General features: G+C 38.1%; 1 protein-coding gene and 1 long non-coding RNA gene across 10 annotated transcripts in view; one reads left to right on the top strand and one right to left on the bottom strand.

Moving 5' to 3' along the window:
• Window positions 1–6444, top strand: part of LOC102087891 (contactin-6) — a 152748-nt gene extending 146304 nt beyond the window's left edge. For 3 of the 6 annotated variants that reach the window (XM_065075327.1, XM_065075326.1, XM_065075332.1), the window contains one exon: window positions 4029–6440. In XM_065075327.1, the coding sequence (XP_064931399.1) occupies window positions 4029–4180 (152 nt within the window). In that variant the 3' untranslated portion in view covers window positions 4181–6440. Of the gene's footprint in view, window positions 1–4028 lie in introns of all 6 variants that reach the window. The other 3 variants (XM_065075331.1, XM_065075333.1, XM_065075328.1) reach the window with 3 other exon arrangements.
• Window positions 1–19345, bottom strand: part of LOC110363507 (uncharacterized) — a 37530-nt gene extending 18185 nt beyond the window's left edge. For 3 of the 4 annotated variants that reach the window (XR_002421639.2, XR_010475077.1, XR_010475075.1), the window contains exons 1-2: window positions 19187–19345; window positions 17459–17687 (exon numbers count right to left, since the gene is read on the bottom strand). This is a non-coding gene — a long non-coding RNA (uncharacterized LOC110363507). The remainder of the gene's footprint in view (window positions 1–17458; window positions 17688–19186) is intronic. The other variant, XR_010475076.1, reaches the window with a different exon arrangement.
• Window positions 19346–23003: the final 3658 nt, after the last annotated feature.

The raw sequence follows: 23003 nt of genomic DNA, 5'->3' as shown, positions 1-23003 counted from the left end.
AAATCTTGATAATATCCTATCGAAAAAAACCATTTTTCTTTGCAGTGAAACTAAACAACTAATCATTTCTTCAGATTAGTTTTAATTTCTGTATGCATTACTGATGTTCTTTACAGGGTACTCTAGAAGGTAACTTTCAAAATCAGGGTCTTTATGTCTCCAGTGCTTAACCTCTTAATTTCTACATTAGTCCTATTTTGTCATTCCCATGGGAGTAACCCTTTAGCCTAGGAAGATCACTAACATGAATAAAGCTATTCCGTTGCTGAACTCCCTTAGAGCTGGAGCACAAGTGGATTACCAAGTGATCATTCTACCTTGGGTGCAGAACTTCTAATCAGGAAAACAAGTGTAAATATAAATTATAATTATAGCCCCTCCATCCTCCCTAAATCAGTGTAACCCTGTAACTTGTGCCAGTTCCTTTTCTTTTCTTTGGATCCCCAATTATTTTTTTGGGTGTTTCACTAGGACAAACTGATGTCTGAGCTGCCCAAAGCAGTGAAAGTCCACCTCTCCTACTTATGTGAAAATGGTATTAGAGAACCTGAGGCTGAAATAGAAAGAGCTCAGATGACTGGCAGATTTCATTAAAAAAAAAAAAAAAAAAAAAAGGTCAAAAATAGTTTCGTCACTCGTGGTTGCAGGAAAAAGTTTTAAAATAAAAACAGTATAAATCCTGTAAAACCAGAAGTTGAAATGAAAACAATGGAAAAAGTGAAACAAAAGACTGTGCAATGCTTCTATTTTTAGCAACTAGGAAGTTGAATTAAAAAACCCACTTACAGATGCCCAGTGCAGGGAACCTTGGGCCCAGTCTAGGCAGATTTTAGTGGCATCAGATCAAATCACAGACCAGCCTGAATTTTCAAATAGCTGGAAGAGTAATGCCTATTTTATTTTGATAAACTAAGCAGAGTACCAAAAAATGAAAAAGAGTCACAGTCAGAGATTTTCATTTTAAATTTAACACATCAACAAAATATTTCTCCATGAAAAAGGCAATTTTTAGTCTATCCAAATGTTTCAGTTCACTCTAAACACAATGTTTCTTTGTGATTTAAGAGTGTTTAAACTTTTTTAATGTGTTTTCCCTTCTTTATAGGGCAATTTTTGAATATGAATGCCAAGAAACCAAATAAAATAGCCCATGTGTGCTATTGTACCAACCACTAAATCAACATTCTCCTGAAGTGCAGAAACACCCTATGTTTTCTGCAGGCCATTGCAGTCGTGGTGATGACTTGATGCAGAGCTCTGAATCACACTTACATATAAATACGTTGTAAAAACAGAAAAATATTTTATTAACATCTGACTGTAATGCAGTTGCAGAGGATTTCCCACAATGATTTGCAGACCCTGTGTAGAAGAGAGAGTCAATCTGCTCAGAGAGGTTTTGGCGTGCACTGGGCTACTGTAGGCTGGTCCCTGGAGATCCTGCCTCCCTCCCTACACCCCTCCACAGATTTTTGTCTTTTTAGGAAGCACGTGTCTTAATGCTCTTTGCCTTTTGCTGGGTGAAAGCTAGAGTAGAACTTGCCCTACTCTGAATAAACCAATGCTTCTGATCCCTTCCAGCACTGATATTTCTGAGGCACTGTCCCCCACAATTTCCCTCAAAATGCCAGAGAATTGCTGCATCTCAGTGCCCTTGAATATTAGAATGTTAGGTTTCAAGTACAAGTGTAGCTGCAGCCACAATATGGCGTTTGGGTGTCCATGGATGGAGGTATGATGGTACTTGCAATGGATGGTTGAAGTATTGCTACAAGGTTGACGAGCTCTTCAGAAACAGGTAGTGTGGGAATGCGCATCACCTCACAGTCTGTGCATTAGTAACACCCAGGAGCGGTCCAGCCAACCTCAGCCACAGAGTTCAGATAATGTCTGTATGCTGCCTTCTGCTGCTGAATGTGAATAAATGGGGAGCTGCCACTTACAGGGTTGTTACGGACTGAAAACATGAAAGAATGGTAAATGATGCATTCAGAAATATTTGTCTATCTAAAAATTTAAACAAGGTTGCAGAGATTTAGTATACAATGCCCCTGGTCATCATCAGAGTATATGTAAAGGCTTGATGATTAAAATAGCTCGTATAAAATCTTTCTTGGAGAAATTTACCATGTAGAAAAGGTCATTTGGACATTTTGACAGCATGATACAATAAAGGCCTCTAAATGGCATCAATCATTCAGGTTATTTTTTAATATGAAATTCTTCTTTTTATCAGTTCTTAGCACTTAGTAATTGAATATATGTCTGATGCAGCAATTAAAATGTCATATTAATAATAATGTTCTGTATCATTTCTTTACTTAACCTATTCTATATATGCCAATATATTTCAGTACTGAAAAATGGCTACAAATATTTTCCATCCTTAGAGAATGAATTTGAATAATTCTGCAACACAAAAGGACACCAGAATGGCCATTATAATATACAAGTCTTTTGCAGGATACATTTAAGTCACTAGAATTTGTGAATTTGAGTAAATACAGTTTTCCACAGACGGTATGGGAGATGGGCCAGGTTAATTAAGGCACAGACTTGGACACTGCCATACATGGCTCTGGTTTCTGCTTTGCCAGAAATGGCTTGTAGGACTCTAACCTGCTTGGCGTAGCTCTGTTAAGTATTATGATAAATCCTGAAATCTTTCTTCATCCCATACCCACCACCTGTGCACATACCTTCTGCATTCATACTAATGTTATGTACAACTTCATGGCTATCACCTCCTAACAATCTCCTTTTCTGCAACATATTCAGACCCACAGTGAAAAAGCCAACACAAATTTTCACAAATTATATCCCTATTTGTCTCCTTCTGCTTGTTTGCCACCCATGTGTGCTGAGCAATGCAGCTGGAGCACAGGGACAACCTGCTGCAAGCGACACTGCTGCAACAAGCCCAGCTTCCTTAGGCATAGATCAGTTTTTCCATTACGACCAATGTGTCTGTAAGCTCTGCCCATGGTCTTGCATGGGACTGCTATTATAGCAATATGTAAAACAAAAAATGAGATGCTTAGGTTTGGGGTTTTATAAAAAATTGAAGTATCTAGAGGAGCAAAACCTCCTACAGCTGTTTGGGCTGTAAAATAACCAGACCGCAGCTCAGCCTTCTCTATGCACCCTGTCCTATTCAGTCTGGCCTCTTCTCCTGAGGTATCGCACGATGCCAGAAAACTCTTGTAGCTGGTAGATTTGAGTTAAGGGATATTTTCTGGAGCTCTTATTGAAGCAGACTTTGTGTGTGAGAGTGTGTGAGCGTTGCTAGCATGATTTAAATACATTGCTCTGCAGCTCTGCTATCCCAGAGATTTTTAAGGGAAACAGCACAAAACTTTCACGTCCCACTGCCCTTAGTAGATTTAAAGTCTGTGCATTTTGAGTGGGTTTAGAATTTATTGGAAAGCCTTCTTACACCAGTACAACTTACCCACAAAAATCAGCAGTTTACATAGTATTGATTAATGTGGTTATTGATTGATTCTGTGATTGTACTGACCAGGCATATACAGTACTGGAAAGCACTGTTTTCTAGGAGTGATTGACTTCTTTCTTTATTGACTAAAATGAGCTGATAAAAATCATCCACCAGCTGAGCTAGAAGTACTTTTTTTGTATTGCTGCTTCTAGCAGAGAAAAGTAGAAGACAAATGCTTATGCAGAGCAGAGGAGAAAAGTTGCAGGGCTTAACATCTACAATATTACCCTGGCTGGGTTAAAGCCAACCCACAAGCTTAGTGAGCTAACAAGCTGTAAGGCTTGGATGGCAAAAAGACAAGCAGTCATTTCAATTTTGAAGTAGAGGATTAAACTGTTGTTCATTCTGCTAACTTTAACTGGTGGGTGCATTCTTCAGAGCATGTTGCTGTTTCTAATGTTAGTATCTCTGTCCTTTTCATCCAGCAAGAGACTGGGAGCTTCAGATGGGTTCCTATGGAGAAAAGGCTTGAGGCATCCCAAGGTCCCCCTGAAAGGGTGAAACGTTGCTCTTTTTCTTACTTTTTCAGGAGACACTGCTATCTGTAGCAAAGTTCAAGCACCTAAGAGCTGTTCCAACATCTCTGCCAGCTGTCTCTGGCATACAGATGTTGCTTTACAGTGCCATAAAGCAAATGTAACTGTTGTTTACCATTACTGTTCTGAGGCATTCCCAAACTGAGGTAAGAAGGATCCTGTGCCCCTGATACATTTGACTGGTCACACCGCATCACCTGCTACTGGTGGACCTCTTCTCTCAGGACACCCTGGCTGAGGAAAATCCACCTTTGAATGTGTCTGAGCCACTGCACTGGATCCATCCCACCACCCACGTAAAGTATCGTAACTTCCTGCAACTTCTCTCTTTCATTAGGAGCTTGGAAAATGGAATTAACTTCAAAGGCAGATATTCTCCTGGGTAAATTCTCTCTGTTTTAAGGCTTTCCATCAACCAAGGCTTCAAATCTATTCTGCAGAACTTCTAAAAAGTTTAAAACCAACCAAACAAAGAAAACAAATCCATACATTAAATACTGCAACTTCCCTTCCCCCTCCCCCCAATGAGAATTCAATGCTTTTTTTAAGATGACAAATTTCAGATGGAATTAACGCTCCTGGAGAATCTGCACAGCTCACAGCAGCTATAACAGAGCAGGAGGGGAAAAAGGCCCACAAAGGGCCGGATGAAGAACTATGGAAACAAATAAGAAAAGAAAAAGAGAAAACAGTCTCAAACTCCACAGTGCATGAATTTTGTCAGTTCCTCTCCCCCCACACCACTCACCAAGGAATGCCAAAGCTGATTCCTCTTTGTTTTTAAATGAGCCCTCAAAGCCAGAAGCTACTTCAAATACCTGTATGCCAATATAGCTGTATTACAGCAAACATACAGAAAAATCGGTGGATAAATCAATTGTTAAAGCCCTAGAAAAATAGTAAAAGAGTAAGCTGGGCAGCTTCAGAAAAGTTCTACCGTAGCTGACAGTTTTTCCTGCACGTGTTTTGGTTTATTTTGTTTTTTATTGTTGTGGGGCTTTGTTTTGGCTTGGTTTTTAAAAACAAAATAAAATGGGAAAGAAATGATCAGCTCTGAGCACACAGAAGTTTGGCAGTTCAATCACTATTTGATCTTATGAGCTTGTCAGAAGAAACACCATTTTACTGACTGGGGTTTCACACCAACTCCTTTGCTTACTAAAGGTCGGGAGAGGGGCAGAGGAACATCAACGCAATTGTCCCATTAGCAGCAATGTTCTTCACCGCCACTTCTCTGACTCAAAGACTTGTATTAAAGAGGCCACTTTCCTGCACACTGCTGGAATCAAAGCTAAAATAAAATATATTCTTCACTTTCCCACACACTGACAATTGCCAGTATTTGTGCTAAAGCTGGTTGGAAAATGTTTCGTGAAACAGGTTCCCATCAGAAAACACTGTTTCTTCAGAGTAAAACATTCACAGGAACATGCTGATTTTTGATATTTCTGGGAGAGATATTTTCCCGTGATTCAGAATTAAACTATTTACTTTCAATGTCTCTGATTCTATGACTTTTTTTTTTTTTTTTCTTTTGATGCATGCACTGTTTTGCTTCATATAAACATTTTACTTAGCAGTTTTGTCAGGCTTATAACGAGTGAGGTATCTGGTTTACCATACCCTCTCCCACTCCAGCTTGCACAGATATACACAAGCACAGGCACATGCTGTTTTATGTTACATTAGAAAATAATAACAGTTCTCCGGCGTTACCGTAAGAAGACTTTCTAATGTTTTCAAAGGAAACAGTTCAGAAAAAAATTTTGAATCATTCCAGTTTTCATTCTCATTTATGGTGATACAAAATTTTGGAATTGTCTAGAGGATGAAACATTTTTACTATTATTTCACTTAATCTGTTCTGCATGAGGTTTACAAGTCAGTATTGCTATATTTATTTTTGCATATGTATATATTTATATATTTATCTAATTAAATATGTTAGGTAATTTTTTTATAGATCAAGAAATAATTTCCATAGAGAACCTCTATAAACATCTCCATTTTCCAGTTCAGAGATACTCTCTAACAGAGAAATTCTCCCAAGCTACAGAGTCACAAAAATATTTTGAAAATTTCTCCTAAAGTCTAAACCATAAAATAACCCTCTCTTCCCATATCTATCACAATTATCTGTTAGAAGAGAGACATTGTACTCTGTGCCTATTGCATTGGTTGGCAGAAGATGAAATTTTCTCCATTAAGTAATGGATTTAATGAAGAGAATAGTTTGCTTTTATGGATTTATATTAGGTATCACTCTTTTCATCAGGATGAATTTCTGTCTCCAATGAATGGACAGGTCCAAAATTGCTGTGGGCAGGGCTGCCCCAGCAGTACCTGGCCATAGGTGCAGCATGTGGGACACAAGCATCTCCTGCAGCTGCTGCACTTTATATATATATATATATGTATATATGCACACATGTTGTACACATGCACAAGTATATATATATATATATATATATATATATATATATAAGGAGCAGAAAATAGAGAGCTGTGTAATGAAAAGAGTAATAAATTTTTTATTTTCCCTCTCTCCCTGAGAAGGAAAATCATAAGAGTGATTCTGCAGTAGCAGGCAGTGTGTAGCAGCAGACATTGGTATCTAGGGCCTATGATAATTTGTCTAATTTAGCTATGGCACTACATTTGTAAGTATGAGTTCCTGATAATTTCTCTGCATTAGGGGATGTGTGTGCTCCCCCATTACCCTCCCAGTTGCTGGAATATTTCTTCTCTAAATACGTCCTGCTATAAATACATCACTGGCTATCTCCCTTATTAGTTGTTGAAATAAAATAATAACATGCCTTGCACTTTAAAACTTTGTTTATGAAACATCTTCATAAAACCACTAAAAGGCACGCATGAAATAAAATCATGGCCATTGCTTATCATTATGCTAGCCCTACAAATTGATTATTTTTTAAAAAAAAATTAAAGACATCAACTATAGTGCAGTCACTTTGTGGAGTTCACAACTTGGAGTAAAATAAGCCTGCCAACGCTTAATGATTCAAAAGCTCTCCAGGCTACTCTGGTACATACCTTGGCATTTAATAAAATTAAATAACCCAGGCCAAATTACACCATTGGTTTTTAATCAGTGCAATATTCATTGTTTAATAAGGCTTTCATCATCATTCATGGTGGCCAGGCTGCTCTCTGCTTATCCGTGAGCCTCTCCCAGCCAAGCAGGCACTGGTAGAAAGACATCTGCCCTCTGAGGGTGGGAAATTGCAGTTTGGGAAACACATCATATACTGCTTTATCAGAGATGATACTTGATTTTATGACATTTCTTTTGAAGTTTAAGTACACCAAAACACTCACATGATTTTCACACAGCCTTCATTAAAGCAATTTGTGGTAACCAAAGAACTGCAAGCAGTTTAACAGAGGCTCTCAGACAGAAATGTGGATGCCTTCATGATTTTAAGCTGTCAAAAATTTGTGTCCCCTTTGGGACTGTGAAAAAATGGGGTTTGAGTTGAGTGCTTTCCAGGTTTCTTTGTTTTTGTTTCTGGTTGGGAACAAAAATCTACTCTTTTTTTTTTTTTTTTTTTTTTTTTTTTTCTCCAGCAGAGAGTGTTTGTTTTCATATTTTAACCTTTACTTAATGCTTTACCATATTTTGCGTTTAGATAATGTAAGTCAAACTTTTAAAACAAAACATTACTAAAAAAATGGAAATATTTCTTCAGTTGTACACTAAGATATGCATCTTTTTCAATCAGTAGCACATTTTATTCTGTTTTATTCTTGTAATACAACTCTATTTTTGCAGGCAACAGGCATTGCCAAATCCTCCTAACCAGATTTTCCTAGATCTGTGTTCACCAGAGCTGTTTAAGTCAAAAGAGGCAGCAAAACACTCTCTGTGTTACTCCACAGTTCGCTTGGCCCCTGCGGGAGCTTCGTGCATTGGGCTCATCCCCCTGGGGGTGTCGGTTGGAGCCGCCAGCCAACCCCACTCCAAAACAACATTTGTTCTGTGAGCTGCGCTTTGGCTGCTTACCCTGAGTTTTTGTTTCTACCCTCTACATGACAACTGTTGATTGGAAATAATTTTAAATTAGAGAATGAAATTACTAAAACACAGCTAGAAAAATATCCACAAATATCTCCTACGTAATTTTTATTCTGTAAAGATTAATGTATGAGGAGAAGTGATTAATTCAAGCTTTACTTCGCAGATGATCTCTCAGGCCTAACAGCGTAAGCTCACAGTCAATATTTTGCAAATGTTTTGATTAATAAATCTTTATATAGCCCACTGCAACTTTGTAGAATTAAATTGATGCTTGCACTATTCAGGAAGCATACTGATTTTCCCTGCATGGTTTCCTGACTCAGGCTTGTTAGCCCCAAGTAAAGAAAACAAAATAAATGCTGGTGAACACATAACCTTTTACTGTCACCACAGAAACACCTTGAGGTATAAAGCCATTTGGAGGCAGCTCAGTTCTCAGCAGCAGAAGCTGTCACCAACCCCTCCAGGTGGCTGCCCACCTCCAGCCCAGCCCAGCCTCCCCCAGCATCTCCCTGGCTCCAGTCTGGGGCACCAGCTGCCCCCAGAGCAAATGCACTGGCAGGTGACCAGCAGTGATTCCATCCTCTCTCACCGTATTTACAAAATACAAGCCAAAACCAGCAGACCTTCAACATCGCTCTTCATTAAGGGTCTGGCGAAATAGAGGAGAACAAGGATGGGATGGATTTCTGTGCAAGCTTGCACACCAAAGTTATTTATCTTTAATGTTAGAGAATAATTTCATTCTTGCTTTGCTATTTGCCTTGACTTTTGTTTAATGCCACAAGTACAGAGTGATTCACCTCCAGTTTGTAAGGGCCTTCAAATAAACTTTGAGTACAAAGGGCCCGGCGGAGGCACGGATGGGCTGAGCACGTCATGGGGGCTTGGTGTGAGGAACTAGGCTACCAACCCCACCTCTTCCAGGAGGTCTGCATAGATCCAACACTACCCAGCCACATTTGGACACTTCTGTTGTCAGAGCTACATTTGGACAAACACCATTATTTTCTGACTATTGCAGTAAAACTCCATTAACAAACTTGGTCTGAGTGAGTCAGGGGACAGTGAAAGTCTTGTGGAATGCTCCTGTTAGGGAGAGAAACCAAGCAATATAGGTCTTTGGCAATATCCTGTCACTTACGGGAATAAAATAAAATAAAATAAAATAGTTTTCTGTCTGGTTTCTGATGCACAGCAAGATCAAATACTGGAAGCCATTTTTTATCACAGCTCCATATGTACAATAGCCTCCATCTCTCTTCAGTTTCTTTCTTGACCATATTTGTAGTCCCTTCATGCACTCCTCTGGACTGCTTCTTGTCTCTTGTCTTGGGAATTCTGCAAACATAGATGCAGATCCATACAAGCCCTCAATAATCGAAGAAACTTCTCCTCTGGGACAGGGCAGTGCCAATGGCTCTGGAAGAGCAGTCTGTTTTCATTGAACAGACCTGGGGTTTCATTGTTGTTCCCTTTTCTTTCCTCTTTAGCAACTCCTTTCATCTACCCAGACTGAATTTTGGATGTCACATCTGGTGGCTTTTCTAAGGTTTTACTTTAGCTTGCTTCTTGGTCATACAAATACAATACTGCCATAATTCTATATTTAATGCATCCCCAAAAGAATGAAGTACACTTAGGCTACATTAATACTGCAAAATATGTAAGTTTTTATACAGAAGTCACCAAAAAACACTCAAGTGCCAGATAGAAAGCTCAGTACTATTTTTTCCAATAGTAATGGAGTAGATTCCAGCAGATATTATCATTATGTGCATTTCACATTACTACTAATTTTGTATTCAGCACACCAGGAACATTAATTCAGATTTAGTCTGCAGTTGAATAAGCCAGATTGCTTAAGAAAATAAACGTCTCTATTACTTTTTATAGCATTGAAATTAATTTACAGTTCCAAATTGTGATAACTAAAATTGAGAATTAAAACTATATTTGCTACCTGAGATTTCCCAGGGATTAGCATTCACGAGGCTGTAAAAATATTAACTACTTTAAATAATACTTGCAATATTTCTAGGGTTATAAAACATCTTCCCTTAGCTCATTTTAATTTATTTAGAACCTATCTCTTTAAGCTTTCCTTTAAGCATATTCACACCACTGGAAGATTAGACTGAGATTATTGCATTAAGAGAAATGCTATTTACAACAATAGCTTGTAATACAATATGTATTCCCAGGGGCTTTGAAAAGCATGGAAATAAAAAATTTAATGATGTCTTTAAGGGCTCTCAGGTTGCCTTTGTACTACAAAAAAGTGGAAGTTGAGTAGAATTTCTGAAGCAGAATGCCATCAAGTCGACAGTGGAGTAGATAAAACCTTTATAGGAAAAGAATAACTCAACTGAAAAAAAAAACCACACAAAAAGGCAACATTATTTCTAGACTAATCTTTGAGAACCATAAGTGCAGAAGAGAGAGACGGGGGAATCAGGGAGCAGGAGCCTTCAAACTAAACCAGTGGACACCGTGAGATCCTTCATGATTCCCTGATAGTTGTTTCTGTCTCCTCTGAAAATTGCTCCATATCTTTGGCTATCAGTGGGGGGATGAGCTGCCCTTCTTCATCCCTACCTGCTTCTCTGCAGCTCCACACAATGAGCATTGGCACCATTACTGAACACGCCTGGTTATTTCTGGGTGAAGGCATTAAAAAGTCACAACTGCCACCCAAAATGGGCAACAATTTTAACATTTATATTTGTGAGGCTTTTTGAGCCCCAAGACCCAAGCCCTCAACCCTGGCTATCAGAAATACACTTATTGGAACAAATGAAATGCTGATCTCCTCATACAACTGGTTGTTACAAGCAGCTGAAGCTTAAAGCAAACCATCAAATTTCATAAGAAAACTGGGTGAGTTGGACACAATGTTTTTGTAGGTTCTCTGTCAATAACATGTTCTAACATGTCCCTTGTAAAAAGATTAAAATAATATTTAAATTTAAATCCATTGAGCAAGAAGCAGAGTAGCAGATTCATAGCTAGTAAGGTGCAATACATCCTTAGAAGGTTTAGCAAATTCTTGCCTGCTTTTGATATTCACTCATTTAACGAAATATCTGCTTAATTGTACCTGTGGTGCAGAAAGTTCAGAACTGAACCACCATGTAGCAGCCTATCTAACCTTTTGCTAGATTCTTTAAACTTTAATTTTTATGTGAGTGGCATAGATGCAGTAATTGGAAGGATGTTGTGTTGAGGGAGCTACTATGAAAAGCTCTCGAGTACTGTTAGGACTATGTGTGGTGGTAAATAATTTTGCAGATCTCCTGCATTAACAATTTTTTTGAAAAAAAGTTCATCACTTGACCATTCTTCCATATAGACGTCTTTTCCTTTGAGTACTATTGAAGCAGATATCACATTCCCAAAGACTTTTACTTTGTTTACATAAATACTAATTTCTATTATCACAAATTGAAGGGTTTTCTATAAGGGTTTTGAGGATGATAGCATCTCAAGCTGAGATATCAACAGCCAAATTCATACTCTGAAACCACAGAAATAACACTGCCTCAATTTTTCATTTATAATAAAAAAGAAAATTTAAAAAAAAGAAAATTAAAAAAGAAAATATACTGTTCTTAATTCTGAAGCCTAGAACCCAAATGCCTGAGTGTCATTTTATGAAAATTGCCCTTACATCATGAGTGAGTCTCCAGTGTTCCACGGCTGTGCCTTTGCAATAATAGTTTAAAATGGAAACATTTATTTTTCCCCAGTTTTTAGTAGCTGCAGAAGAAGCAGGGGGCTAATTACCAATACTGAGCTGCAAGGGTCAGATCGAGAGGAAAAAATGAAACTAAATGTTTCTGAAAATAGGTGAAGAATCCTGCTGTGGCAAATTTGGATGATTTAGCCTAGTGCTGTGGGGTTTTTTTTCCCTGTAATCTATAAGTTATAGTAGAATCAGTGCTTTTAGAGTATTGAGCTGGAACTAGAAACTGCATGTAAAGAGACACAATCAGAACTGGACAAAATAAATTATTAAAAGATTGAAGGGCTTTTTTTCCCATTAAAAACAATATATATTCAAATTTAAATATATAAAAAATCAAAATCTGAGAATGCAGATATATATTCACAATAGAAATACACTTCAGCCATTCAGCAGCAGTGATATATCTTCAGTTCCTATTGCTCTTTTATTGCAGGTAGGATGTCTGTTTAAAGAGACTTAGCCAAAATAGGTCATTGAAAGAGGAAAGGACTGGGTTTAAAATTATTTTCTTAGTAAGTTATTCTTCTCTGTCATCTTAAGATCCTGGCAGGGGGAAACTATGTGGGACTTCTGCATGTCTTTTGAAGATGGCCTTGTTGTCACATTATTGTTTGGTACAAAGTGCAAAAAGAACAACAATTGTCCAAATCTTCAGGTGAATCAGAAGAGTGAGCTCTTTGGTTTGAAAAATATAGGTATAAAATTATTGAAAAGCACCATGAGGTTGACTGAGCTGCCTTAGAGTCTGAGGCTGCACCAATTCTGCTGCCACAAGCTGTGTCCTGATCTGCCTCCTGCACAACACTGGCACAGCCGCCAGTGGGGAGGTGCCTCTGAAAAGAAAATTCTGAACTGCCTGATTAGATTCATTTTGACAGAGCCCAGAACAGTAGCAGAAGACCAGCACAGGCATTGCGGGACATCTGAATGGCTGGTTGTCCCCTTTGTGTTGCACAGCCCTGCAGGACTGCAAGAGCAGGTGGTGTTTGGTTCCAACTCTCAAATCTTAGCATGCCAGGGAATGCTGAAGATACTGGCACACAGAAATCTTGCCAGAAATTTGTGGATATTTCTTTAGTTTCGTCATCTAACAGAAAGCTTTAAGACCCTTCCAAATTAAAAAAAAATGAATAGTTAAGACTATGTGGGATCATCCTCCCTCCTCCTTGCCAGGAAATGGTGCTTTGCCATGGGTGTCATGGCAAGATCCATTTAATCAGATACCAGAAAGCAATGGGCAATTACAGAGCAGAGCATTGATGGCATAAATGAGATTAAACACCCACTTGCATCAACAAACATAAAGCAAATGGAAAAGTGGGGGAAATCAGTCCTCAAGGCACACTGGAATCTAGGTTATTTTTTGTTTTTCCTTTTGCCTTTCCAGAAAATACTGAGTAAAAGGTCCCCTTCATTATGATCAGTTCAAATGCTACTTCTCACTGTAGTCATAGAAAGGCAGGCAGTAAGAAGTTCTCAGAAGAAATAAAGAAGTTGAGAAAATCATTTTATTGCCTGACAGAAGGGGAGGCTGCCTTAATTTTGTTGTCACTGGGAGTCTAAATGTATAAGGACAGCTGCTGTGCTCAAGCAACAATGCAATCAGTTAATGCTTTCAGCAGGGAGACATTAGCTGCTTCTCCCTCCTGCCAGGCAGGGAGAAACAAAGTTTACCAAAAAAAGAAAACTTTTAGACAATTTTTATGTCCTTTTTTTTTGTTCCTCTATGCTCCTTTGAGCAGAGAGAGGACAAGGACCACACCAGAACAGGGAATGCCTTCCAGGATGTTCCCAGTACTGCATTTTACTGGTGGTAGTATTCTGATGCATATATTGGTCATGGCACATTTCCTGACACAACTGCAATAAAGCTACATAAGGACAATTATTAAATAGCATGCAGTAAGGAATACATAGATTGTCACCAAAGCTACTTTTGTTATTGACCAAAAAAGATCAAGCAACAAAATGTTGAATAAGATATAAAATGAAGCCATGAAACCAGGAAGAAGTTTGCCCTACATAGTGATGAAATTAACATAAACAAAATGAAGACATTTGCTATTTTTACATTCCCAATTTAAAATGAAGGTAAGGAAGAACAAACAAGAAACTAAAACTACATGTAAACTCTATGATGTGTTTCTGCCTCAGAGCTGTAATAATGAAGGCTTCTTGTAAAGGAACAACCTTCAGTGCCTACATATGTTTTATCTTTAAAAAATTTGAGGCGATAAAAAACAGAATCAGAGGAGCCTTACTGTGGCATAATGATCTGTTTTCAGGCATTTCATGAATAACTAGAACACATACAACAGGACGAGAGGAGAAAGGAAGAAAGGAAAGGGAAGAAAGAAAAGAGAAGAAATTAAACCCATTCCTGTTAGGCACAATCATTAGTCCATTTAAAATTAGGGACATAGGTCCATAGAATCATTTAGGTTGAAAAAAAAACACACTTGAGATCACAGAGTTCATTCCTTAACCTAACACTGCCAAGTCCATGGACCAGTTTAAGAGAGGGATGCACTGGGATTTTGAGGACCTCAGTTATATTTTCGGATCTGCAGCAGAATTTACTTTGGTCTTTCACAATCCATTTAGAACTGCATTTTCAGAACTGCAGGTTTCATACTGCCATCTGTGTTGGCCCAGGTACTATCAGCACCATAGGCTGAGGGTACTGTCAGGACCATCAGAGATATCACTTTCTTTCACCACTTTCTTCCACCCCTGGCACTAGTTTTGCTCCCTGCTGGGCGGAAGGAAGAACTGTTGACCATTCACTTCATGAGCAGTATGAAAGTGCTGGGATTCCATCTCAAAATGCCTTCATCCCCCTAAAGACAAATGAAGAGTAGGGCAACATGGGAATTAGGAATTGGAGTGTGTGGGTGATGAGGAAAGAGGAGACCATGTTCCTCAAATCACTGAACCCTTTTCTTCCATCTTTGCTTATGTAGGTGTTTTAATAAGGATGTGCTCATTAACAAAGAAAATGAAAATAATTAATAAACATGTGTAAAGGGTAATTACATGGAGAAACTCACTCAAAGCATGGATGGAAACAAGACAGAAGGGGAATCTGAACAATAACTTGGACAAATTTTTGAATAAAGAAAGAAATCATACTTTAACTTAGCAATCCAAGAAGAAAATATATACTTCTTCAAAGAAACAGCACTTGTGATAGATGCCTGAGTTCTTCCTCTGATCACTGTCATTCAACCTTTCTTTACATTCAGCAAGCAGCCTTTCTAGTAATTTCTGTCCTCTGCTCATTTCAATATAAAGGGCCAGCAACAATATTACTCCAAAGGAAATAGAAGAATGTTGATTTTGTAGCTTTAACACTCTCAGGCCATCACTGGCTGAAATGAAAGATTTTTCCTTAAGTTGCTGTAAGCTCCAATCTTGATCTTATTCATCATTATTAAATGTTGAAAGTTTAAATATTTCATATAGATGAGATTAAAAGATTGCAAGAGAAACTGAATAATCTCCACAGACTTTAGAAAGCATGGAGACGAAAGTCAACCTAAAAGGAAATGAACACTAAAACTACATTGTTGATTAAATCACTTTTTTATAACATTTGTCTTAATTTCAAAGATTTATTGAAATGGGATTCAAAGAAGATGAATTAATCTTTAGAAATGACAGACTAATCCTTTCTTCGGGACGAGTGATTATATGAAGGTATATTGAAAACAGCAGAGAGAATGCTAGGTACGCTTGCTGGACAGATACTACAGTTCAATTTAGACAGTCTGCAAAAGTGGATTAGCAAAGTCTGATAGATATTTTCACAAGGGATTTGTTCAGTCTTGGGAACAACATCTACAAAGAGTACACTGATGTTGTATAGCCCAGAGAAACCACCAGGGAAGTGAGATGGAAAACAGATCCTAATTCATTTGAAAAGATTAAACACTGCCATGAAGTAATCTAATTAGTCGTATTCTTTGTTCTTCTTTTGGGGACATCTTCAGAGCTGGTTGTTTTATTCTTCTGCTGCTTTGCTCCTTTTGCCCCCATGGAAAGGACTCTCCTCTGCACCAGTGGGGCTCCAAAATGTGCACCCAAAAAGGTCACTATGCAGATCAAATGAAGCCAGATATAATGAGACTCATCTTTAAAACCTCTTGTTAATTAAAAGACAAAAATCTGAGCCTGGTCATGTTTCCAGTCAAAACAAAGAAAGTTTTTCAGTCATTTCAATGGCAACTAGATCAGGTTTCTAATAATATTGATCAAACATCAAACACAAGAGGGCAAGATGATAAGTGTGAGAGTCAGTAAGACAGAAAGCAGTGAGGACACCAAGCAAAGGCACACTATTTGGATTTTGGTCTGCTGATACAACTCAGTAAACTAATTAAGGATGGTCTTTTTAATCTTACCATTCTGAAATGGCTATTATGATAATAATAACAAATTACTCCATGTTTGTCAAAGGCATCTCATACCAGTTTTGACTTAAATCTAGAGAGGGTCTGGCTTGATTCAAGCTATTAGACAAGAGGTACTGAGAAGTACAGATCTTATGTGCAGGCTGGAGAAGATTATATCAGAAAGGACTAAAATGAGCTGTCAAATGCTTTCATTTAAGCATTCTGGAGAGGATTCTTAAGTCATTGAGCCTTAAATACATTGGGGAAAAAAAGAGCTAGATGAAGACACAAATAAATGAAATTGAGAGACTATCTTGAAAGAGAACTTGATTTTATATATAACATAATAATACAGTGTCTTTTTATGAAAATCAGGAAAATATGTCAAAAACAGAAAGAAAATTAACTATGACCAAGCAGAAAATACAGTCACTTACTGTGAACAATAGATATTGGATCTGAAGGGAAAATAATCTATACAATACTGCTTTCTTCTGAATAAAACTGACACACCATTTTGGCTGATAATCTACTTTCCCATGATGCAGCTGTGTTCTAAATTAGATAATATAGTCACTTCATCCTGTTTTAAGTTATTGTGTCATATTGCTGTGAACAGTTCAGGAGGAGCCACAGATCAGGGAAGTGTAAGCATGCCAGTGGAGAACAGACAGCTATCAATCTATTTATTTTAATTAATTAAAGCTTTTTTATTATTAATTTTGTGAGTTCAATATGCTATAATAATTTAAGATGATCTAAGTAGAAATGACCAGTGAGATCTCTTAGAGACTGTTTATAAAGTCTCTTGTTGTTGCAGGTCATATTTTTCAGCAGATGAATAAAACCAATGTTTTTCACTAAAAGTGTAGCCTTTTTGTAGTATTTGTATCTAAACAGAGCCCTGAAGAGAAGCAGCAGACTCCCAGACAAGGTGTCTGTTTCAAAGGCCAAGTGATTCCCGGTGAAAGGAATTGAAGAATGCTCTTTCTGACAATTTCAGTTCCAGAAACATTAGTTGTATATTAAGAAAGCAAGTTGCAGCCAGAAATTATCCTCCAGTTCCAGAAAATCTCCTAGATGTTTTTAGACATTTCCATCACCTTCAAAAAAAAGGTTAATAATGACAGAACCGGACTTTGAACACAGATGGTTATGAAAACTCATAAGAAAACAAAAGAACACTTTTCCACCACTTTTCAGTCTTGCTGGTTTCCCCAAGAGATTTTATTCAAATACCTTGCCTTGAAAAGTGTCTTTAATGGAGAGTTGATGAGGTTGAAGAGATTTAATCATCATCTTCTGCCTTTAACCTCTGCCTACAATTCCATTTGAGTGATCTACATCCAGGTCCAGTTCTGAAATGAAGCAAAGGCAATACCCCCTTGACTTCAGCAGGTGATAGAACAAGTCTTCATTCCTTAAGAGCAGATTTATATATTTGGAATTTCCATCTCAGTTCTTCTGTCTACACAAAACAACAAGAATTTTTATTCTTTCAAATAAGAGCTACAGAATATACAAATGAGAAGATATGCCAACTTCAGTTTCTATCCTCTGAGGTTCTTTGAAATTATTTCCCTTGAACTTCCATCTTTAAAAAAACAGATGACTTTAAACAACCCTTAGAACTCTAGAGAGGCATCTGTAAAATGTTTTCTCCTAGGCAATCAAAGGCAGGATATCTTTGTTTCTCAAATCCTATGATAAATAAGAAACCCTGTCTTAAAATATATATATATATTTAAACATAGGAATAATGTTAAACTCTTGTCATGTTGTAGAAAGTCACACCTGACTTACAGTTTGGAAAGACTTTCAGGGCATACTTCAAAGCCTGTTTATTTTCCCAGACTTGCCAGAAAACAAAGCTCTGATGGGAGTTTTTGTGTACAGGGCAGCAGCACTTTACAGGGGTGGTCTGAGTGTTGAAGACTACAAATTTCTGAGATGCTGATATGGTGCTGGCTGCTGACATCCATAGTGGTGATGACTGATGTTGTGTTAATTGTCCCAAGGAAGCAAACAGATTATCCACTGAGGAGTTAGGATATCAGCCAGTCTTAAAGCAAAAGCTAGATCTTTGTCTTGGATTGAAAATATTTTGGGAATTTACACCCTCAGTGTTCGCTGACATTGCTAAAAAACGGACCTTGAAATGTGTTTAAATAAGGGTTTCTAGCAAAGAATTTCAGGGGGCCTGCATCACATCACATTTGAGAAAGCTACCAGATAGAGAACAATTTAGAATTCCTAAAAGACCGTCAGCTAGACCACTAAAGAGGACAATTAGGAGGACTATACTCTGTCTTCAGAGATGAATTCAAATTACTTATAGATTTACATTGATTTGTTTATTCCTCACCCTCGGTAAGAATCCTTGCCCTGAATTAAAAACTAATTGAATGCTACTTAAAGCCTGGTCTTATTGATTTGCATTTTATATGAGGAAAGAAATATAATTTATGCAAATCTAATACGTATATGCTTCCCTGAACCATTAAAGGGAAGGTGGGGCTACGCAGTGCAATAGTTTAAATAATTCTGGCTGTCACTCAAAATTATTTAAACATTTGTGCTGATCAAAGTTTTAAAAATCTTTGATATAAGACCCCAGAAGTTCCCCAGGAGTAGTTTAGAATATCAGAAGCAGCTAAAAGTACAATCTTTTAGTTTTAAATGGTTTTGACAAGTTTATTTTATTCTCATACTTTCCAAAAAAGGTGCAACGTGGAACTAGAAGTGACACAATATTGCTTTCATTTCATCCTCCTATAAATAAGATCTCATAAAATCGTACAATAATATCCATGAAACATTTGTGAAATCGTGATGCTTCCCCTATGAGCACAAAGATATCTGTGTAAATCTGAGAAAAGTCCAGAGTACTCAGAGAAACAGATGCCCTGGAAAGCAGTTAGTGAAGGAAATCTGTCTGATACCTTAGTGTGAGAAATCCGGACATACCTGACCAGAAAGCTGCTCCAGCTGCCTCAAGACCTGTGATGAAGATCTCCACTTACATGTTTCCAGGAAGCAGCCCAGCTCCATATTCTCTATACAAATCTTCAAACTAGAAGAATATCCGAGAGAAGCAAGAGGCTCTAACATGTCTTCTCCTCTAGCCGCCAGCCCCTCTGCAGAGATGCTGTCAGTTCATGACACTTATGATGACAGATATGTGATAGGAACAGGTCTCTATCAAGCACAGAGGAAAGCAGCCAACTCCTTTCATACTGGGCACTGAAAACCCGGGTAGCAATACTTCTCTGTCATTTCCAGGCTTGGCTGTATATATTTTATGTATATACATGCATACATATTTATAAAATCAAGTGACCTAGAATTGAAGGATTCTACAGCACATTACTGGACTGGAGAGTATCTAGCTCACTTGTATTTTTACTCAAATTCAGTTAAAAGAAAATCAATATTTTTTTGTATGAATAAAATAGTGTCTCTGGTATAGGTGGCATTATCTTTAAAACGTGTGGCTCTTTGAACAATGTGACAGATCCTTTGAAATGCAAAGGCAAAACCAAGTTATTAAAACTCTTTTTTTTAATCTCACATTATTTTTAGTCTGTGCTTGCCTTTGGCTTCCAGCACTGAAGTAACAATATGGGTATAACAACAGAGGTCACAAGAAAGAACAGACAAAAAATCAAGTCTTAAACTGTACACAGGCAGATACTCTGGTTCACAATTCATCAATCCAAAATAGTGACCTCTAGAGAGTGACAGGCAGAAATATCTGCATCCTAATTCCTCCATCCCATTCACTGCAGGGAGAACAGGTCTTTGTGGTGACAATTACTTGTATGAATAAGAGTCTTTCAGCTCAGCTCTCAGACTAAACTTCTTGTGTATTAACAGCAAGCTGCCCTATAGATTTCTGTAGTACTTTGTACCATTATGGCAATGCATGAATTTAAAAATATAGCAAGAGACAGAGAATGGAAATGGAACTGATGCCAGCACAGAATTCCCAGGTCTGTAGCACTTCTTCTTGGTGCCTCTGCTCTCTCCTTAGGCTGCTCTAATGATGGTCTGGGTAGCCAAAAGCAGCTTTAAGCCAAACATTTAGTCTGAATCCATTTGGGGATAACAGGCTAATGCAAAATGAAAGAATATCCTGAGATGGATACAAGTACATACACTTCCAGCTGATGGGGAAGGCTGAACAAGGTCTGCAAAACACCACTGAGTATTGCTCTAGATGACTCAGACCTGCAATACTGCTAAAAGAGACCTCAGTGCCTTAGAAGATATATTGGAGCTTTGGAGGAGATTGAGGAAGTAACAAGGTATCTGGGTATAATATTGTAGACTTTGTTACATTTTAACCAAGTCTCTGAACTCCACAGTGTCCACATTTTGCATGTCAGCACTCTGAATTGCATCTAAATCTTGGTTCTGTGACATTTAGCATCACTCTGCTTTAGCAAAGGTTGTTGCTCTTTTCTTTTTTCCCCAATACCTTTCTGACCTGTCTTTAAAGTCAGCACTCCCATCAGTCTCAGCTGACATACAGAAAATAGTGACATATTGACTTTTACAAGAGGTGACACAACATGAATAGATGAAAACTTGGCACTGGATTTTCCATATGAAAGAAAGTGTCAACAAAACAGATGAAAGTCCCCACACTTCATCCAGTTAATGAATCACCATTGTCCGTGTACATACATATATTCAGTGCTCCGTGAAATACATCTCCCAAGAGAAATAGATGAACTTTAAAACCAAATTAAAACTTTGAAACCCAATTTTTTTCTTAAAAATATGGAGGAATTAAGTTAATTGATTTGAGGTGTATGTTGCTCTAGAAGGAGATAGCTGAGATGAAGAAACACAAGTTGCATTTTTTTTAAGATTTAACAAAATGTCTCAGAGTTTCAAAAAGTCTTTGTCCTCCTACCTTCTTAGGAGCAAAGGATAACTGAGGCTGGATGTGAATTCAGGAGGTGTCTAGTCCGACCTTGGACCCAAAGAAGGTCAGCTCAGGGCTCAAATGAAGTTACCCCACACTTTCCTGCACCGAATTCTGTTCTCACAAAAATGAGACTTTTTCTGCACTTATTGCCCACTGTCCATGTGTAGGAGTTGCTTCACATTTCCCAGTAGCACCCAGGACTAGTTTGCAATCAGTGATAACAGACAACCAGACCAAAAGCATGTTGAGGCAAAGGTGTTTTGCAAGTACTGGGATGGCCCCAGCCTCATGTACCAGGTGATCCCTTACACAGCAGGTTACCCCAGAGTGAAAAAGTAAAGGTAACAGTTTTAAGGATAAACCAATTGCCCTGTGCTATTCACCAGTAGTTTTGGAAGGCTAAATAAAAAGGTTGATTTGGACTGGTTAAAACTTCCAGTTTACAAACTGTGGTGAAAATTTGCAAAACTGTCCTGAATTTGAAGCACAGAAGCAAGGAATTTATAGAAATGTTTCTTTCCCATTTTTCAGCTGCTTTCCAGTCCCACAGAGCCATCCAGTGCTGTCATATGCTGAACAAATCTATAGTAAGAACACTAATTGACTCTGGCTGATTAACAACTGCCAACTGCTCAGTGGTGCACCAAACAGAGTCTTAGCTAGCTCCAAAACTGCAAATGCTAAAATCTACCAGAACTGTCATTAACTAGCATTTTTTTGCTGGCAGTCCCAATGCAGAGGTCAAAAAGCTTGCTGCTCTGCAGATGGGGGAAATAGTTTACTATTGGGAGCAACAGCTCAGTTTTACTGAGCAGCTATCTGGCCTCTGGAAATAGAGGTTTCCTGTGGTGCCAATAGACAAATTTTCATAACAGCACACATTCTTTCAATAGTTGATATTAACCATACCATATGCATGTTATTTCCTTTCAAGAGTTATCATGCAAAGAATTATTTATTATTGTATAGAAGTGTTATAATGAAATAATGGTTGCCTCAAAGCCCTAAAGCTGTAGGGTCATTTAAATGCAACTGTCAGATTAAATTAAAAGCTACATGCTGCTTATAAAACTGCAAGACTTGTTAGATTAACATTTCAGTCTTCTCAACTGAGTCAGTAGATTTGAGAAATGAACCCAATATAGAAAATTAGATGTTGAGAATAGCATAGTTCAGTATTTATGAAATGTCATTTCCCCTTAGAAATATAGACACTTGGAGCTGAATGTTTACATATCTCGTTTCAGAGGACGGGTTTGACACCAAGTGCGGCAGAACTGCTGTAGCTCAGCAGCTCAGTGGCAGTCAGAAAACAAAGCTTTGGGGCATTTTTGTACTGTATCACCATCACGCTGCAGTGACAGAAACTGTGGTCTGCAGCCAGGCTCAGCCAAGCAACATGATTTCTCTGACTAGGCTTGCAAACACCCATCACACTTTTTTTCCCATCACTTGCTGGCAGGAGGGTGACCAGCTGCTCATGCAGCTCACTGGTGATAATGGTTGCAGTCCCACATCCACATGTGCAATACCAAGAGGACAGAGGGAGGGTGAGGACACCTCACCAGACACCATTAGCTCTTTTTAGCACTCCCTTCCCATTGCTCTTTTATTTGCTCCTTTGTTTTCAGCACAGAGGATGAGCAGGGACAGCATTTGCCCCCCAGAAGTTATCACCAAAGCTAGATTTTGTCACTTGTCTACCTTCCAATTTTAATGAATCACGTTAGTTAAAACTGCAACAGAAAAGGGAAAAAAGAAACCCTCCACATCAACCTGTCTGTTATTCTTTTGATCAGCCTGGCCCTTTAGGCTCATTGGCATGGATTTATTTCCCAGAAGATCAAT

Source organism: Columba livia, chromosome 10 (genome assembly GCF_036013475.1).
Source record: "Columba livia isolate bColLiv1 breed racing homer chromosome 10, bColLiv1.pat.W.v2, whole genome shotgun sequence".
Taxonomy (NCBI): domain Eukaryota; kingdom Metazoa; phylum Chordata; class Aves; order Columbiformes; family Columbidae; genus Columba; species Columba livia.
This window is presented reverse-complemented; position numbering and strand designations above follow the sequence as displayed.